The sequence below is a fragment of the Mustelus asterias genome, chromosome 21 (genome assembly GCF_964213995.1).
Source record: "Mustelus asterias chromosome 21, sMusAst1.hap1.1, whole genome shotgun sequence".
Classification (NCBI taxonomy): Eukaryota; Metazoa; Chordata; class Chondrichthyes; order Carcharhiniformes; family Triakidae; genus Mustelus; species Mustelus asterias.
This window is the reverse complement of record NC_135821.1, coordinates 28812214-28831841: the sequence shown is the minus strand read 5'-3', so window position 1 is coordinate 28831841 and position 19628 is coordinate 28812214. Positions and strand designations below refer to the sequence as shown.

Below are 19628 nucleotides of genomic sequence, written 5' to 3'. Positions count from 1 at the left end.
GGATGGATCCCCTTCTTGAGGTAGGAGTGGATCCTTTCTCAAGGTTGGAGCTGATCCTTTCTCAAGAGGGAGTGGATACCTTTCTTGAGGTGGGAGTGGATCCTTTCTCGAGATGGGAGTGGATCCTTTCTCGGGGTGGGAGTGGATCCTTTCTCGAGATGGGAGCGGATCCTTTCTCGGGGTGGGAGTGGATCCATTCTGAGGTTCTAACGCCAGTGCCTTAGGCTGCTGCCAAGCCTGTGCCTCATGTCCAAGTAGAAACTGGAGCCTCAGCAGCAAGATATTCGACCGGGGGGGTGGGGGTGTGGGGAAGGCAGCCTGGTGAGGAGGCACATGAAGCTGATCCTATTGCGGTGTCAGTTAACAACCTGCACACAGCAGGGAAACCGGGTGTATTAGTCTTAGCAGAAGGAGAAACACGAGTCAGAGGCAAATTTGGGAGTGATGGTCTGAGATTATCAGAGGGGGAATTTAGAGAGACAGGGAAGGGCTGAAAGAAAGAGAGAGGTTGGGGGGGGGGGCGAGGGGAAAGTTGCAGAGATACAGACAGGGTCAGTGGTGGGTGGGGAGGGTAGGGGGCCGGGGGGGGGAGATGCAGCGTGGAGGGCACCCAGATTTAACCCTTCGCATTCTGGAGACCCCAAAACCCAAGAAAGACAAAATAATATCAGGTGGGAGAAAGTGCACAGGAAAACCCAGAAAGATGAGCAGCTGGAGGATAAATCTCCGGCTCCTGTTTTCAAATTGTACAATTAATTCGAGAACAAAACGGACATTCAAGTGTCAATATGCCTGAGAGAAACAAGACACAGAATAGAGCTGTCGCCATGGTGACAAAGGCCGATTTAATGCCTTCCCTTCTCCTGGGTCTTCACCAACCCTTTTTCAGGATACAGGTACAGCATCACCACGCCGGAAGGATTGATGGTGATGGTGAACTTGGTGTCTACCTTCAGGCCGTGCAGCACCCAACCCGAGTACACATCCAGAGCCTAAATCCAGAAGGGAAACAACAACACATCAGATGAAAGCAAAATCCCGCGGATGCTGCAATCTGGAACAAAAACAGAAAATGCTGGAAAATCTCAGCAGGTGTTGCAGCCAAAGCTGCTCGCTTCACTGAGTTCTTGTCGGGAGTTCAGCAAATAAGAATCAAAGAAAAGAAATCGCATTTCTATCGCAGCCTTTACAACTTAGCATCCCCAAAACATTTTACCGCCAATGGGGTGATTCTGAAGTACAGTTGCTGCTCTGATGTAGGAAATACTTTGGAGATCATTTCTGCGCAGCAAGATCCCACAACCAGCACTGTGATAATAACCCGATAACCTGCTTTCAGTCGAGGGATAGACATTGACCTGTCTGATTCACATCCAACTCACCAAATACAAAATAGGAGCAGAATCATCAGGAGACCACTGAGACCCTCAAGCCTACTCTACCATTCAATAAGATAGAGTCGTGGAAGTTTACAGCATGGAAACAGGCCCTTTGGCCCAACTTGCCCATACCGCCCCTTTCTTTTAACCACAAAGCTAATCCCAATTGCCCGCATTTGGCCCATATCCCTCTATACCCATCTTACCCATGTAACTGTCTAAATGCTTTTTAAAAGACAGAATTGTACCCGCCTCTACTACTGCCTCTGGCAACTTGTTCCAGACACTCACCACCCTCTGTGTGAAAAAATTGCCCCTCTGGACCCTTTTGTATCGCTCCCCTCTCACCTTAAACCTATGCCCTCTAGTTTTAGACTCCCCTACCTTTGGGTAAAAATGTTAACCATCTACCTTATCCATGCCCCTCATTATTTTATAGACCTCTATAAGATCACCCCCGAGCCTCCTACGCTCCAGGGAAAAAGTCCCAGTCTATCCAGCCTCTCCTTATAACTCAAACCATCAAGTCCTGGTAGCATCCTCATAAATCTTTTCTGCACTCTTTCTAGTTTAATAACATCTTTTCTATAATAGGGTGACCAGAACTGTACACAGTATTCCAAGTGGCCTTACCAATGTCTTGTACAACTTCAACAAGACGTCCCAACTCCTGTATTCAATGTTCTGACCAATGAAACCAAGCATGCTGAATGCCTTGATCTGTTCGTGTTTCAAGTTCCACATTCCCATCTCCTTCTAATAACCTTCGACTCACTTGCCTAACAAGAATCTATCTACCTCCGTCTTAAAAATATTCAGTGACCTCGCTCTCTGAGGCAGAGTTCCAGAGTCGCACAACCCTCAGAGAGAAAATAATTCTTATCTCTGTCCTGGACTCGCCCCACAAGAAGAAACATCCTTTTCACATCCATCTTATCGAGACCGTTCAGGATCTTATAGACTTCAATCAGGTCACTCCCTCACTCTTCTAAGCTCCAGTGGAAAAAAGTCCAGCCTCTCCAACCCTTCCTCAGGAGACAACCCGCTTATTCCAGTAAACCTTCTCTGAACCACCTCCAACACACTTACATCCTTCCTTAAACAAAGGAACCAGAACTGCTGTTAGTAACCAGGATGTGGTCTCACCAATGCCATGTATAACTGAAACATAACATCATTATTTTTATGTTCAATTCCTCTTGTAATAAAGACCGGAGGATGAACGAACCTTCGGCATAATACCCCTTCAGAAAGGGGGCCCTCCTAACAGCACAGAACTCCCTCAGCACTGTATTGGAGTGTCTGCCTCGATTATGTTCTGGGGAGTTGGACCCCGATTTCCTTAACAAAAAAGGGGCCAAATGAGCTTTGACAAATGCAGCTTTGGACATCCAGGGGTCGGCTCCTTTTTAAAATGGCGCCAGTATGAACAGGGCATTTGGAGGCAGTTATTCCCTCACCCCATGAACACCCGGGAGAAGGCAGTGAGATTTCTGACTTAGTTCAGTTACAGGCTGCTTTATATGACTTGGTGGGGGAGGGGACAAGAGGATTCAGCTTTAAGTTCTGGCCTTTGCTGAATTACAATTGGTCCCCCACCCCGCCCTCTTACTCAGGGAATGGCCTCTGACTGAATACTCGGTGATTCAGGTACACACAGACCATGCGAGACTGCAGCTACCTTTTGACTATTTGAAGGGTCCGTTCCTCAGGTTTGGCTGCACGGCAGACCCACACTCCTGATATTTGGTGGCCTGGTGCAGAGGGAGGGAGGGGAATGGTGTGGGCAGATCGGAGGACGCCCTGGTCAGTCTGCTCCTGGGCTTGGCTAAAGTGACCATTAACAAGCCCAGGCAGTGAGCCGTGGAGGGAGTCATTAGACCGGACTGTCTATCCCCGTTCCACGGTTAAGTTCTCCCCCCGTGTGTCCCTGGAGAGGGAGCATGCCATGTTCATCGGTACACCTGGGGCCCTCTATGGCCAATGGCCACCATCGGGGCTGGAGTGAATCATCAGTCTCCTGAACATTTAGTCTGAGACGTTTTCTTTAAAGTTTTGGCTTTTTGTTACACTGTCCCTTTAAGGACTCTCAATTAGTTTATTAGAAAACTTGTTCATTCTATTGGTTTGCTTTTAAAAAGGAGATTTAACAAAAGCAGCCAATGTAAACTTATCCAGCTCCAATTAGAGCTCCAGCCCGGACAGGCACTGCAAGTACAGAGTTTAATTAGTATGCAATGTTTATATAGGGAGTTCCCATTCTAAATATGGAGAGAGGCAGAGAAAATAATTCTCCTCATCTCTCCCCTGAGGCCTGATGGAGGTCGACAAAATTATGAGAGGCATAGACAGGGCGTATAATCAGAGGTGGAAGTGTCATTACAAGGGGGCACAGTTTCAAGGTGAGAGGGGGAAATTTTAAGGAGATGTACGGGGGAAGTTTTTCACACAGAGAATCGTGGGTGCCTGGAATGCACTGCCAGAGGAGGTGGTGGAAGCAGGCACATTAGCAACATTTAAGAGGCATCTGGATGGGTCCATGAACAGGGAGGGAATAGAGGGATACGGACCGAGTAAGGGCAGAAGGATTGTTTTTAGTTTTGTTAGGGCATCATGATTGGCATGGGCTTGGAGGGCTGAAGGGCCTGTTCCAGTGCTGTGCTGTTCTTTGTATAATCAGTCAGCATGGATTTACTAAAGGGAAATCATGCTTGACAAATCTACTGGAATTCTCTAAGGATGTAACTAGTCGAGCTGACCCTGGAGAAGTGGTGGATATGGTTTATTTAGACTTTCAAAAGACAAGGGCTGGAATTTTACCAGCCCGTCTGCCACGGGAATTGGAGCGGGCAAGGGGCGGACTATTGAAAGATCCGTTGACCTCAGCAGGATCTTACGGTTTTGGGATGAACGAGGCTGTAAAATTCCACCCAAAGTCTCACGTAGCAGATGACTATGTAAAGTTAAAGCACATGAGATTGTGGGTATTGTCTTGAGATGGCTAGAAAGCTGGTTAGCAGACAGCATCAAAGAATTGGAATAAATGGTTTTTTTTCCGAATGGCAGACAGTGAATGGTGAGGTACTGAAGGGATCTGTGCTGGGACAGATATTCACACTATAAATGATTTGAACGAGGAAACTAAATGTGTTATCTCCATATTTGCAGATGATACAAAGTTGGGTGGGAGGGTGAGCTGTGAGGAGGATGCAGAGATGCTTCTGCGTGATTTGGACAGGCTGAGTGTTTGGGCATCTGCATGGCAGGTGCAGTATAATGTGGATAAATGTGAGGTTATCCATTTTGGTCGCAATAATAGGAAGACAGATTATTTGAATGGGTGTAAATTGAGAGAGGTGGATACTCAGTGAGACCTGGGTGTCCTCGTGCGTCAGTCGTTGAAAGTAAGTGTGCAGGTACAGCAGGCAGTAAAGAAGGAAAATGGTATGTTGGCCTTCATAGTGTGAGGATTTGAGTATAGGGATAAGGATATTTTGCTGCAATTGTATACGGTGTTGGTGAGGCCACACCTGGAGTATTGTGTGCAGTTTTGACGTCCTTATCTGAGAAAGGATGTTCTTGCTGTAGAGGGAGTACAGTGAAGGTTTACCAGGCTGATTCCTGGGATGGCAGGTCTGTCATATGAGGAGAGACTAAATCGGTTAGGATTATATTAATTGGATTCTAGAAGAGTGAGAGGGGATCTCATAGAAACTTATAAAATTCTAGCAGGATTAGACAGGGTAGATTCAGAAAGAATGTTCCTAATGGTGGGGGAGTCCAGAACTAGGGGTGATAGTTTGAGGATAAGGGGTAGACCTTTTAGAACCACCCAGGGGGTGGTGAATGTGTGGAAAGTAGTTGAGGCCAAAACGTGCGATTTCAAGAAGCTCTTGGGGCTAAAGGGATCAAGGAATGTGGGGGGATCAGGATATTGAACTTGATGATCAGCCATGAAGGGCCAAATGGCCTGCTCCTGCTTCTAGTTTCTATGTATTCAGCCCATCGGGTCTATGTCAGCCAAGAACGATCTAACTACACTAATCCCAAATTCCAGCGCTTGGCTCAATAAATCTATAAATTCCTGAAAGTGTCCTCTCTACATTTACCTCGTCAAACCCCATTCATTATTAAAGACATCTCTATTAATTCTCACATCACCAGGGAAAAGAGTCCCAGCCTAGTCAAACTTCCGCGATAGTCATAACCTCTCTGTGCTGGTATTATCCTTGTGAATCTGTTTTCTAATGCCTCTGTATCCTGTGCAAGCTACAAAACGGAGCCCGTACTCACCGCGAACACGTCAGGGGCAGTGATGTTGAGTTGGCTCAGTGCCGTGGTGTAGTGGTACGGCATGTCTACGCGCTGGCTGAAGAAAGCCAATGCCATGGTTGACAAAGAAAGTTCTCGCATCCAGACCTCAATATTGTCGCTACCCTGGCAGTGAGAGAGGGGAACAGGAAAAATTAATAGATATTTAAAACATATCATACAAACAAGGAACAGGAGGAGGCCATTCAGCCCCTCGGGCCTGTTCTGCCATTTAATAAGATCATGGCTGATCTGATAGTGACCTCAAACCTGCATCCCACCAAAACCCCCATAACCTATCACCCCCCCCATGCTTACCAAGAATCTATCCACCTCTGCCTTAAAACATTCAAAGACTCTGCTTCCAGCAGAAGAAAGTTCCAGAGATTCACCACCCTCCAAGAGAAAATATTTCACCTCACTGCCATTTTAAATGGGCGACCCCTTATTTTTAAGATTGGTTGCTCCATTTGAGTGGGGCTCCCAGCCATGGCCATCAAGTAATACCTTGCCCGTGATCCTGATCCCCGCTGCCAACTGGGACCACCCAGCCCACAAATGCCAGGACTGTGAACAACACTGACACACACTTGCTGACACACACACACATGCATTCTCGCGTGTGCCGCTCAACACATGCTCGCACGTGAGCACATGCCAATTCTAACACCTCGCAATTTGTCTTGAGAATGATTAACTCATTAGAGGCTAAAACGACCGGTGACTTTGGGTCCACTTAGTTTAAGGGTGCTTTTAGACCCCTCAACATAGCTGCAATCCCACTTTCCTTCATTCTTCTCGAGCGCTTTGATACTGGGCCCAATCCTCCTCCAGCCCCTCACTCCTTCTTCCTCTTCTATCTGCTGCTCACCTTCAGTATCATCCGGCCCTGCAGCCCCAGCGGATCCTGGTTAATCCTGATCAGTAGTTTATTCTGTAGGATGGCTGAGTCCTTTATGGAGATAGCCCGCAGGTCATTAGACATAAAGAGGGGAGCGGAGAGAATGGCCCAGAGGGCCATCTGTGATTTGGACTGCTCGAAACTCAGGCCAAAGTTCCCGATAATTAACTGGAGAGAAAAAACAGAGAGTATGAGAGGGATGAAGTCAGCATAGTGTGACTGACTACACAACAAACACAGCCTGCATTTATATAACAGCCTAAAACACACTTCACAGTGGAGCAACCAGACAAAATCTGACCCCAATCCAATGTGAAGATATTAGACTAGGTGAAGGAGAGGAGGAAGAGGCGGAAACTTGGAGAGGTTTAGGGTGAGAACTCCATAGCTCAGGAGAGATGGAAATCAGGGCCAGATTTGGAGGAGAGCAGTTGTCCTAGAGGATTGCAGAGCTGGAGGAGGTAACAGACATAGGGACAAGAGAAAGATTGGCATGAGGGGGAGACGTTGGCCTAGTGGTATTATCACTAGAGTATTAATCCAGAGACTCAGCTAATGTTTGAGGGACATGGGTTTAAATCCCGTCACAGCAGAGAGTGGAATTTGAATTCAATTAAAAAAAAATCTGGAATTAAGAATCTACTGATGACCATGAAACCATTGTCGATTGTCGGAAAAACCCATCCGATTCTCTAATGTCCTTAGGGAAGGAAATCTGCCGTCCTTACCTGGTGTGGCCTACATGTGACTCCAGAGTGGTTGACTCTCAACTGCCCTCGGGCAACTAGGGATGGGCAATAAACACTGGCCAGCCGGCAATGCCCATGTCCACGAAGAATTAGAAAAAAACGAGGGTGAGAATCTGAGGTATCAGGAACCAATGTAAGTCAGTGAGAACAAAGGTGAACAGGACTTGATGAGAGTTAAGATACAGACAATAGTGTTTAAGATGAGCTGAAGTTCATGGAGTGGAAAAAGTGGAGTCAAGAGCACATTGAAATAGCCTAGTCTGCAGGCAATGAAAGCAGTGTTTCCGCTGCTGACGGGTTGAATCAGGGATGGAATGGGACGATAGTATGGAGGGGAAAGGAGGTGATGTTGGAGAGGTTTTTTTTTATTCATTCGTGGGACATGGGCATCGCTGACTGGCCAGCATTTATTGCCCATCCCTAGTTGCCCTTGAGAAGGTGGTGAGCCGCCTTCATGAATCGCTGCAGTATATGTTCTATGGGTTGACCCACAATGCTGTTAGGGAATTCCAGGATTTTGATCCAGCGACTGTGAAGGAACGGCGATATATTTCCATGTGTGGATAGTGAATGGCTTGGAGGGGAACTTGCAGGCGGTGGTGTTCCCATGTATCTGCTGCCCTTGTCCTTCTAGATGGAAGTGGTCATTGGTTTGGAAGATGCTGTCTAAGGATCTTTGGTGAATTGCTGTAGTGCATCTTGTAGATAGTACACACTGTTGTTACTGAGGTGGTGTAGGGAGTGAATGTTTGTAGATGTGGAGCCAATCAAGCAGACTGCTTTGACCTGAACGGTGTTGAGCTTCTTGAGTGTTGTTGGAGCTGCACCCATTCAGGCAAGTGGGGAGTCACACTCCTGACTTGTGCCTTGTAGATGGTGGACAGGCTTTGGGGAGTCAGGAGGTGAGTTACTCGCTGCAGTATTCCTAGCCTCTGACCTGCTGTTGTAGTCACTGTGTTTATGTGGTGAGTCCAATTGAGTTTCTGGTCAATGGTAACCCCAAGGATGTTGACAGTGGGGGATTCAGTGATGGTTACACCATTGAATGTCAAGGGGCGGTGGTTAGAGAGTCTCTTATTGGTGATGGTCATTGCCTGGCATTTTTGTGGCGCGGATGTTACTTGCCACTTGTCAGCCCAAGTCTGGATATTGTTCAGATCTTGTTGCAGGGTTGAAAGCTCAGCTCAGGGTCAAATAGGATGTCAAGATTATGAACGGTCTTAGGTAGTTACACAGGAGAGGGATAGAATTGATGACAGGGACCTGAGAGACCCTAACATTCATTGTGCAATGGAGTAAGAAGACTCAACACATTATTCCAACTGGTTAATGTTGCCTTGAAGGAATTTCACACAAACATCACCCTGTAAGCACCAGTCTGAGAGATCCTTGCATTTCGACTGGGATTGTCCTGATCTCCTACTAAGGCTCCAGGAGAAATTAAAAGGGGAGTGTGACAATTCTTCTCCTAACCCCCTTCTGCCAGCAGGAATAGTTGCTCCCACGCGGAGATTTCACCGCAGGCGATGGCAGATCAGAGGTCCCACAAAAGCAGCAAAAACAAATCTCCATCTGCCAAGGACCAACTGGGACAGACTGCTCGACCTGCTACACCCAGCACTGCAGCATCAGAAATGAAGCCAGAAAATGTCAGGAATACTCAGGTCAGGCAGAATCTGTGGAGAGAGTAGAGAGCAGAGTCAGACGAAGGGTCACCGATCGCACCAAAAGCTGACTGGAATTTTCTGGCCAATTGCGTCAGTGGAATTCTCCAATCCCGCTGCAGTGAACAGAGATTTGGCTGGGCGCCAAATTCACCATTCTGGCTGGCAGCAGCGGCGGGGTGTGAATGGCTGGAGAATTCCGGTCGTTAACTCTGTCTCTCTCGCTCTCTGAGACCCGTTGAGTTTCCAGTACTCCCTCTTTATATTTCACATTTCCAGCACCTGCAGTATTTTGCTGTTTGTACTCCAGCAGCAAGTGTGCTCAATGTTGTAAGAATATTAGACCGACACACAGGGAAGGAATTTGTATTTTGTTGCGTCTTTTCCAACCTTGGGACATCTCAAAGTGCTTTAAAGCCAATGAAATGCTTTGGAAGTGTGGCCGTGGGTTGTAGTAAGTGTGACGTGTAATTCACAACAAGATCCCAGAGACAGCAATGAGATAATCACCAGATAATCTGCATTTTGTGGTGTTGTTGATGGGTGAACATTGTTCAGGACACCAGGGATAACGTGCCTTTGAATAGCAATACGGGATCCTTTCATAGAATCTCTACAATGCAGATGGAGACCATTTGGCCCATCTGCATCGGCTCCCCAAAAGAACATCTTATCCAGGCCCTATCCCTGTAACCCCACATATTTACCCCACTAATCCACCTAACCTAGACATCTTTGGACACTAAGGGGGAATTTACTATGGCCAATCCACTGAACCTGCACATCTTGGGACTGTGGTAGGAAACCTGAGCACCCGGAGGAAACCCACGCAGACACAGTGAGAATGTGCAAGCTCCACACAGACAGTGACCCAAGGCCGGAATCGAACCTGAGTCCTTTGTGTTGTGAGGCAGCAGCGTGAACCACTCTGCCACTGTGCTGCCCAGTCACGGGACAGAAAGTCCACGATTTAACATCTCATTCAAAAGGCAGCTGCTCTGACAGTGGAGCACTCCCTCAGCGCTGCACTGGGAGTGTCAGCCTGGATTATGGACTCAAGGGGCTGGAGCGGGACTCGAACCCACAAGTTTCCGAATGGAAACTGGCACTTGTAATTGCCAGTGGACATGGTGTGAATATTGAAATTATACAAATGGCAGGGGGGGGGGGGGATGTGTCAAGTGGCTGCAGCAACCCCCAGATTCTAACTGCAGTATCGAACCCTGCTTCACCTGAAGATTCCCATTCTGTGGCAGTGCAGGAACAGCAATGTAAAGTAAGGCAGGGTACCATGTCTGGGTCGTTCCATCTCCCCGGCCCAGCCACACGCTGCAGCACCTCCTGGTGCTTCGAGTACCAGTTAATGATTCCACGAACACTCTCCCACGAATCATCAATATCATTGTAATTTCTCCACAGATTACAGATCTCCCCCAGGAGAGTGTAGTTCACCTGAAAACAGCCCAACAGAGAAAACAAGTCAATGCCAATGAGAGGGAGAGGAGAGGGAGGAGAGCGGGGAGGGGAGAGGAGAGAGGGGGGTGGGGAGAGGGCAGGGGGAGGGCGGAGAGAGGGGGGGGCGGGGGAGAGGAGAGGGGGGCCGGGGAGAGGAGGGGGGAGGGGAGAGGGCGGGGGGAGGGCAGGGAGAGGGGGGAGCGGGGGAGAGGAGAGGGGGGGCAGGGAGAGGAGGGGGGAGGGCGGGGGAGAGGAGGGGGGAGGGCGGGGGAGAGGAGGGGGGAGGGCGGGGGAGAGGAGGGGGGAGGGCGGAGGGAGAGGAGGTGGAAGGGCGGGGGGAGAGGATGGGGTGAGGGCGGGGGAGAGGAGGGGGGAGAGGAGGGGGGAGGGCGGGGGAGAGGAGGAGGAGGGAGGGCGGGGGAGAGGAGGGGGGAGGACGGGGGGCGCGGGGAGGGAGGGGTGTGAGCGGGGAGAGAGGGGGGTGTGCGGGGAGAGAGGGGGGTGTGCGGGGAGAGAGGGGGGTGTGCGGGGAGAGAGGGGGGTGTGCGGGGAGAGAGGGGGGTGTGCGGGGAGAGAGGGGGGTGTGCGGGGAGAGAGGGGGGTGTGCGGGGAGAGAGAGGGGGGTGTGCGGGGAGAGAGAGGGGGGTGTGCGGGGAGAGAGGGGGGCGGGGAGAGAGGGGGCGGGGAGAGAGTGGGGCGGGGAGAGAGGGGGGCGGCGAGAGGAGGGAGGCGGCGAGAGGAGGGAGGCGGCGAGAGGAGGGAGGCGGCGAGAGGAGGGAGGCGGCGAGAGGGCAGGGAGTAGGATGGGAAGGGAGGGAGGGGAGAGAGTGGGAGGAAGGGAGGGAGGAGGATGGCGTGTCAGAGAGGGAGAGGAGACAGGAAGAAGAGGGTTCGTCAGGGGGAAGTGAAAAAAACCCACAAATGAAATACTTTTTGATCATCTTCAGAACCTCAGGAAATCCCAAAGTGCATTTCTACCCTTTTAAAATAGTGTTGTTACTCGAGAATGAACTGAGCATAAACCTGCTCAGAGTGCTGAGGGGCCATTGGGCATGCACCAATTTCAAGGAATCATACAATACAGTGCGAAGGGAGGCCATTTGGCCCATCGAGTCTGCACCGACTACAATCCCATCCAGTTCCTATCCCCATAACCCCATGCATATACCCGAGCTAGTCCTCCTGCCGCCCAGGGGGCAATTTACCACAGCCAATCCACCTAACCTACACGTCTTTGGACTGTGGGAGGAAACCGGAGCATCCGGAGGAAACCCATGCAGACACTGGGAGAATGTACAACTTCACACACACAGTGATCCAAGCTAGGAGGTAACTAAGTGTGTTGATGAAGGTAGGGCAGTTGATGTCATATACATGGATTTTAGTAAGGCGTTTGATAAGGTCCCCCATGGTCGGCTTATGATGAAAGTAAGGAGGTGTGGGATAGAGGGAAAGTTGGCCGATCGGATAGGTAACTGGCTATCTGATCGAAGACAGAGGGTGGTGGTGGATGGAAAATTTTCGGATTGGAGGCAGGTTGCTAGCGGAGTGCCACAGGGATCAGTGCTTGGTCCTCTGCTCTTTGTGATTTTTATTAATGACCTAGAGGAGGGGGCTGAAGGGTGGATCAGTAAATTTGCTGATGACACCAAGATTGGTGGAGTAGTGGATGAGGTGGAAGGCTGTTGTAGGCTGCAAAGAGACATAGATAGGATGCAAAGCTGGGCTGAAAAATGGCAAATGGAGTTTAACCCTGATAAATGTGAGGTGATTCATTTTGATAGGACTAATTTAAATGTGGATTACAGGGTCAAAGGTAGGGTTCTGAAGACTGTGGAGGAACAGAGGGATCTTGGGGTCCATATCCACAGATCTCTAAAGGTTGCCACTCAAGTGGGTAGAGCTGTGAAGAAGGCCTATAGTGTGTTAGCTTTTATTAACAGGGGGTTGGAGTTTAAGAGCCGTGGGGTTATGCTGCAACTGTACAGGACCTTGGTGAGACCACATTTGGAATATTGTGTGCAATTCTGGTCACTTCACTATAAGAAGGATGTGGAAGCGCTGGAAAGAGTGCAGAGGAGATTTACCAGGATGCTGCCTGGTTTGGAGGGTAGGTTTTATGAGGAAAGGTTGAGGGAGCTAGGGCTGTTCTCTCTGGAGCGGAGGAGGCTGAGGGGAGACTTAATAGAGGTTTATAAAATGATGAAGGGGATAGATAGAGTGAACGTTCAAAGACTATTTCCTCGGGTGGATGGAGCTACTACAAGGGGGCATAACTATAGGGTTCATGGTGGGAGATATAGGAAGGATATCAGAGGTAGGTTCTTTACGCAGAGAGTGGTTGGGGTGTGGAATGGACTGCCTGCAGTGATAGTGGAGTCAGATACGTTAGGAACATTTAAGCGGTTATTGGATAGGCACATGGAGCACACCAGGATGATAGGGAGTGGGATAGCTTGATCTTGGTTTCAGATAAAGCTCGGCACAACATCGTGGGCCGAAGGGCCTGTTCTGTGCTGTGCTGTTCTATGTTCTATGAACCAGGGTCCCTGGCGCTGTGAGGTAACAGTGCTAACCACTGTGACACCGTGCTACCCAGTATACTGGGAGATTGACATACCCACCCCCGGACATCACCAGCTTCCTGAACACTGGCCCCTTAACCCAACCCCTCCCCCGGACATTGCCGACCTCGACCCCCCTGCCCCCGGTCGCTGGCTCCGACACCCCCTCCAATCACACCCGCTCCCTGCCCTGTTTCCTGCCCAGACCCCTGATCGCCAGCCCCACCACAAGCCCCCACCTCCGATGCAGGAATCCACCCTTCCCTCCCCTCCTACCTCCCCTTATCTGGCTCTGCCCCTGTGAGGCCCTGCCCCCTTGACACTACCCTGTGCCCAGTGGGCACTGCCATAGTGCCAGGCTGGCAGTGCCATGACGGCATTGCACTCCCGCCCCCACGGGAGGCTCTCAATGGCCTCTGGTCCCACCAGTGAGGCCACCACACCTGATCCTGATTACTGGAGACCTTCACCGGCGAGGTTGGTGAGCCAAGTGAGCTCGGACAATTCCGTCCGGAGCCCACTGACAGGATTTAAATGAATATATGAATACTTAAATTAGCCTCAGGCCTGGGCTTGCGGATAGCGAAGAGCATTGTCGGGCAATACAGCAGGATATGAAAGGGATAGATAGGGTGAACAGTGGGAAGCTTTTTCCCAGGTCGGAGGTGACGATCACGAGGGGTCACGGGCTCAAGGTGAGAGGGGCGAAGTATAACTCAGATATCAGAGGGATGTTTTTTACACAGAGGGTGGTGGGGGCCTGGAATGTGCTGCCAAGTAGGATGGTGGAGGCAGGTACGCTGACATCGTTTAAGACTTACCTGGATAGTCACATGAGCAGCCTGGGAATGGAGGGATACAAACGATTGGTCTAGTTGGACCAAGGAGCGGCACAGGCTTGGAGGGCCGAAGGGCCTGTTTCCTGTGCTGTACTGTTCTTTGTTCTTTGAGGCTGAATACATTAAAAAAAGGCTTAGGAAGCCCGCTCCCCTTTGGACGGCAATCTGATTTTTTAGCTCCTGCTGAAATTTCCCACCCTGCCCTGCTGGTTGAGTAGCATAGTGGGGTGGAAAATTGCAGCGTAAGATCCTGAGATGTTTCCACAGGGTGGATGTGGGGAAGATGTTTCCTTTGAATATCTTTAAGGCCGCAGTGGCCTAATGGATAAGGCACTGACCTCCGAAGCCTGGGATTGTGGGTTTGAGTCCCATCTGGAGTGGGTGAAGTTTTTTGGATGGCATGGTGGCACAGTGGTTAGCACTGCTGTTCGATTCCGGTCTTGGGTCACTGTGTGCTGGACGTTTGCATATCCTCCCCGTGTCTGTGTGGGTTTCCTCCGGGTGCTCCAGTTTCCTCCCACAGTCCAAAGATGTGCGGGTTAAACATAGAAGATAGGAGCAGGAGGAGGCCATTTGGCCCTTTGAGCCTACTGGCCCTTCGAGCCTGCTCCGCCATTCATCACGATCATGGATGATCGGCCAACTTAATAGCCTAATCTTGCTTTCTCCCCATAACCTTTGATCCCATTCGCCCCAAGTGCTCTATCCAGCCGCCTCTTGAATACATTTAATGTTTTGGCATCAACTACTTCCTGTGGTAATGAATTCCACAGGCTCACTACCCTTTGGGTGAAAAAATGGCTCCTCATCTCCGTCCTAAATGGTTTACCCCGAATCCTCAGACTGTGACCCCTGGTTCTGGACTCCCCCACCAGTGGCAACATCCTCCCTGCATCTACCCTGTCTAGTCCTGTTAGAATTTTATAAGTCTCTATGAGATCTCCCCTCATTCGTCTGAACTCCAGCCTAATAGAACAGAGAGTATAGAAGGTGGCAGGAATCTAACCTCAGGCAGAGCAAAATAGGTGACAGGTATGAGAAGGGAGGTGGTCAGTGCAGGATTGAGGATGTTGTACCTAAATGCGTGCAGTATACGGAACAAGGTAAATGAGCATGTTGTGCACATTGAAATTGGCCGGTACGATATTCTGAGCATCACAGAGAAGTGGCCGCAAGGGGATCCGGGCTGGGATCTAAATATCCAAGGATATGTGTCCTATCGGAAGGACAAGCAGATGGGCAAAAGGAGGTGGGGTTTATTATTAGTAAGGAATGAAGTTAAATTGATAGCAAGAAGTGATATAGGATCAGAAGGCACAGAATCTCTGTGGGCAGAGTTGAGGAATCGCAAAGGTAAAAAGACCCTGATGTGAATTATGTACAGACCCCCTAGCAGTAGTCAGGATGTGGGGCAGAAAATAAATCAGGAGATAGAAAAGGCACATAAAAAAGGCAATATTACAATAATCATGGGGGACTTCAATATGCAGGTGGACTGGGGAAATCAGGTAGGTAGTGAATCCCAAGAAAAGGAATTTGTGGAATGTCTAAGAGATGGTTTTTTGGAGCAGCTTGTGACAGAGGCTACTAGGGAACAGGCAATTTTGGATTTGGTGATGTGTAATGAGGCAGACTTGATTAGGGAACTTAAGGTGAAGGAACCCTTAGGGAGCAGTGACCACAATACGATAGAATTTACCCTGCAGTTTGAGAGGGAGAAGTTGGAATCAGATGTAACGGTATTACAATGAAATAAAGTAACTACAAAGACATGAGGGAGGAGCTGGCCAGAGTTGATTGGAAAGGGAGCTGAGCAAGCAAGACAGTGGAACAGAATGGCAGGAGTTTTTGAGTTATTTGGGGGGCACAACAGAAATTCATCCCAAGGAGGAGGAAACATGCTAAGGGGAGGGCGAGGCACCCATAGCTGACAAGGGAAGTCAAGGACAGCATAAAAGCAAAAGAAAAAGCATACAAAGTGGCAAGGATTAGTGGGAAGCCAGAAGATTGGGAAGCCTTTAAAAGCGAGCAGAGGACAACTAAAAAAACAATAAGGGGGGAGAAGATGAAATATGAGGGTAGCAATGGAAGGGTGCGCTTCTGAATGAAGGGCTGTGACAAGTGGCGTTCCTCAGGGATCAGTGCTGGGATCTTTGCTGTTTGTAATATATATAATTGATTTGGAGGAAAAAGTAACTGGTTTGATTATTAAGTTTGCGGATGACACAAAGGTTGGTGGATTTGCGGATAGCGATGAGGATCATCAGAGGATACAGCAGGATATAGGTCAGTTGGAGACTTGGGTGAGGAGATGGCAGATGCAGTTTAATCCAAACAAATGTGAGGTAATACATTTTGGAAGGTCTAATACAGATAGGAAATATACAGTAAATGGCAGAACACTAAAGAGTATTGATAGGCAAAGGGATCTGGGTGTACAGGTACACAGGTCACTGAAAGTGGCAATGCAGGTGGAGAAGGTAGTCAAGAAGGCATAAGGCATGCTTGCCTTCATCGGCCGGGGTATTGAGTTTAAAAATTGGCAAGTCACGTTGCAGCTTTATAGAACCTTAGTTAGGGCGCACTTGGAACATAATGTTCAATTCTGGTCGCCACACTACCAGAAGGATGTGGAGGCTTTGGAGAGGGTACAGAAAAGATTTACCAGGATGTTGCCTGGTATGGAGGGCATTAGCTATGAGGAGAGGTTGGGGAAACTTGGTTTGTTCTCACTGGAACGACGGAGGTTGAGGGGCGACCTGATAGAAGTCTACAAGATTATGAGAGGCATGGACAGAGTGGATAGTCAGAAGCTTTTTCCCAGGGTGGAAGAGTCAATTACTAGGGGGCACAGGTTTAAGGTGCGAGGGGCAAGGTTTAAAGGAGATATACGAGGCAGATTTTTTACACAGAGATAGTGGGTGCCTGGAATTCGTTGCCGGGGGAGGTAGTGGAAGTGGATACGGTAGTGACTTTTAAGGGGTGTCTTGACAAATACATGAATAGGATGGGAATAGAGGGATATGGTCCCCAGAAGGGTAAGGGCGGCACGGTAGCACAGTGGTTAGCACTGCTGCTTCGCAGCTCCAGGGTCCTGGGTTCGATTCCCGGCTCGGGTCACTGTCTGTGTGGAGTTTGCACATTCTCCTCGTGTCTGCGTGGGTTTCCTCCGGGTGCTCCGGTTTCCTCCCACAGTCCAAAGATGTGCGGGTTAGGTTGATTGGCCATGTTAAATTGCCCCTTAGTGTCCTGGGATGCGTAGGTTAGAGGGATTAGCGGGTAAAATATGTAGGGGTAGGGCCTGGGTGGGATTGTGGTCGGTGCAGACTCGATGGGCCGAATGGCCTCCTTCTGCACTGTAGGCTTTCTATGATTCTATGAATTCAGTTGGGCAGCATGGTCGGTGCAGGCTTGGAGAGCTGAAGGGCCTGTTCCTGTGCTGTAATTTTCTTTGTTCTATGAGTGTAAGCTAGCTAGTAATTTAAAAGAAGATAGGAAGAATTTTTTTCAATATATAAAAGATAAGAGAGGGGCAAAAATAGCCATTGGACCACTGGAAAATGAGGCTGGAGAAGTAATAGGAAACAAAGCAATGGCAGAGGAATTGAATAATTACATTGCATGAGTCTTCACAGTGGAAGACACCAGTGGTCTGCCAGAGCTCCAGGAGAATCAGGGGGCACAGGTGAGTGTAGTGGCCATCACTAAGGAGAAGGTCTGGGGAAACTGAAAGGTCTGAAGGTGGATAAATCACCTGGACTGGATGGACTACACCTCAGGGTTCTAAAAGAGATAGCTGAGGAAATTGTGGAGGCATTGGTGGTGGTGTTTCAGGAATCACTGGAGGCAGGGAGGGTCCCAGAGGACTGGAAAGTAGCAAATGTAACACCGCTGTTTAAGAAGGGAGGGAGGCAGCAGACGTGAAATCAAGGCCGGTTAGTCTGACTTCGATCATTGGCATGATTTCAGAGTCCATTATTAAAGATGAGATCGCAGAGTACTTGGAAGTGCATGATAAAGTAGGACTGAGTCAGCTCGGCTTTGTCAAGGGGAGGTCACGTCTAACAAATCTGTTAGAGTTCTTTGAGGAGGTAACAAGGAAGTTTGATAAAGGAGAACCAGTGGATGTGATTGATTTAGATTTGCAGAAGGCCTTTGACAAGATGCCACATAGGAGACCGTTGAATAAGTTAAGTGCCCATGGTGTTAATGGTAAGATCCTGGTGGATAGAAGATAGACTGACTGGCAGGAAGCAGAGAGTGGGGATAAAGGGGTCTTTCTCAGGATGGCCTCCGGTGAGTAGTGGTGTGCCTCAGGGGTCAGTGCTGGGACCACAACTTTTCACACTATACATTAATGATTTGGAGGAAGGAACTGAAGGCACTGTTGCTAAGTTTGCAGATGATACAAAGATACGTAGAGGGACAGGTAGTATGGAGGAAGAAGGGGGGCTGCAGAAGGACTTGGACAGGTTAGGAGAGTGGGCAAAGAAGTGGCAGATGGAATACAACGTGGAAAAGTGTGAGGTTATGCACTTTGAAAGGAGGAATGGAGGTATAGACTATTTTCTAAATGGGAAAATGCTTCGGAAATCAGAAACACAAAGGGACTTGGAAGTCATTGTTTAAGATTCTCTTAAGGTTAACATGTAGGTTCAGTCGGCAATTAGAAAGGCAAATGCAATGTTAGCATTCATGTCAAGAGGGCTAGTATACAAGAACAGGGATGTACTTCTGAGGCTGTATAAGGCTCTGGTCAGACCCCGTTTGGAGTATTGTGAGCAGTTTTGGACCCCATATTTAAGGAAGGATGTGCTGGTCTTGGAAAGGGTCCAGAGCAGGTTCACAAGAATGATCCCTGGAATGAACAGCTTGTTGTATGAGGAACAGTTGAGGACTCTGGGTCTGTACTTGTTGGAGTTTAGAAGGATGAGGAGGAATCTTATTGAAACTTATAGGATACTGCGAGGCCTGGATACAGTGGGATAGTACGAAAAACTAAAACCAAAGGGCACAGCCTCAGGCTAAAGGGATAATGCTTTAAAACAGAGATGAGGAGGAATTTCTTCAGCCAGAGAGTGGTGAATCTGTGGAACTCTTTGCTGCAGAAGGCTGCGGAGACCACGTCATTGAGTGTCTTTAAGACAGAGATAGATAGATTCTTGATTGATAAGGAGATCAGGGATTATGGGGAAAAGGCAAGAGAATGGGGATGAGAACAATATCAGCCATGATTGAATGGCAGAGCAGATTCGATAGGCCGAGTGGCCTAATTCTACTCCTATGTCTTCTGGTCTTATGGAAAACAATCCTAACTTAGTCAATCTCTCCTCATACATCAGTCCCGCCATCCCTGGAATTGGCCTGGTAAACCTTCGTTGTGCTCCCTCGAGAGCAAGAACATCCTTCCTCAGAAAAGGAGACCAAAACTGTACATAATACTCTAGGTGTGGCCTCACCAAGGCCTGCTATAATTGAAACAACACATTCCTCCTCCTGCACTTGAAATCTCTTGCAATGAAGGCCGACATACCACCTGCCTTCTTTACTGCCTGCTGCACCTGCATGCTTACCTTCATTGACTGGTGCACAAGGACACCCAGGTCCCGCTGCACACTCCCCTCTCCCAATTTACAGCCATTCAGGTCATAATCTGCCTTCTTGTTTTTGTTTCCAAAGTGAATAACTTCACATTTACCCAAATTATACTGCATCTGCCATTGATTTGCCCACTCACCCAACCTGTCCAGATCATTCTGAAGGATC

The 19628-nt window shown here is 48.9% G+C and overlaps 1 protein-coding gene across 2 annotated transcripts in view; it reads right to left on the bottom strand.

Moving 5' to 3' along the window:
• Positions 1 to 699: 699 nt before the first annotated feature.
• Positions 700 to 19628, bottom strand: part of naga (N-acetylgalactosaminidase, alpha) — a 266612-nt gene continuing 247683 nt past the window's right edge. For both annotated transcript variants that reach the window (XM_078237640.1, XM_078237639.1), the window contains exons 6-9: positions 10295 to 10456; positions 6562 to 6759; positions 5673 to 5816; positions 700 to 992 (exon numbers count right to left, since the gene is read on the bottom strand). In XM_078237640.1, the coding sequence (XP_078093766.1) occupies positions 846 to 992; positions 5673 to 5816; positions 6562 to 6759; positions 10295 to 10456 (651 nt within the window). In that variant the 3' untranslated portion in view covers positions 700 to 845. The remainder of the gene's footprint in view (positions 993 to 5672; positions 5817 to 6561; positions 6760 to 10294; positions 10457 to 19628) is intronic.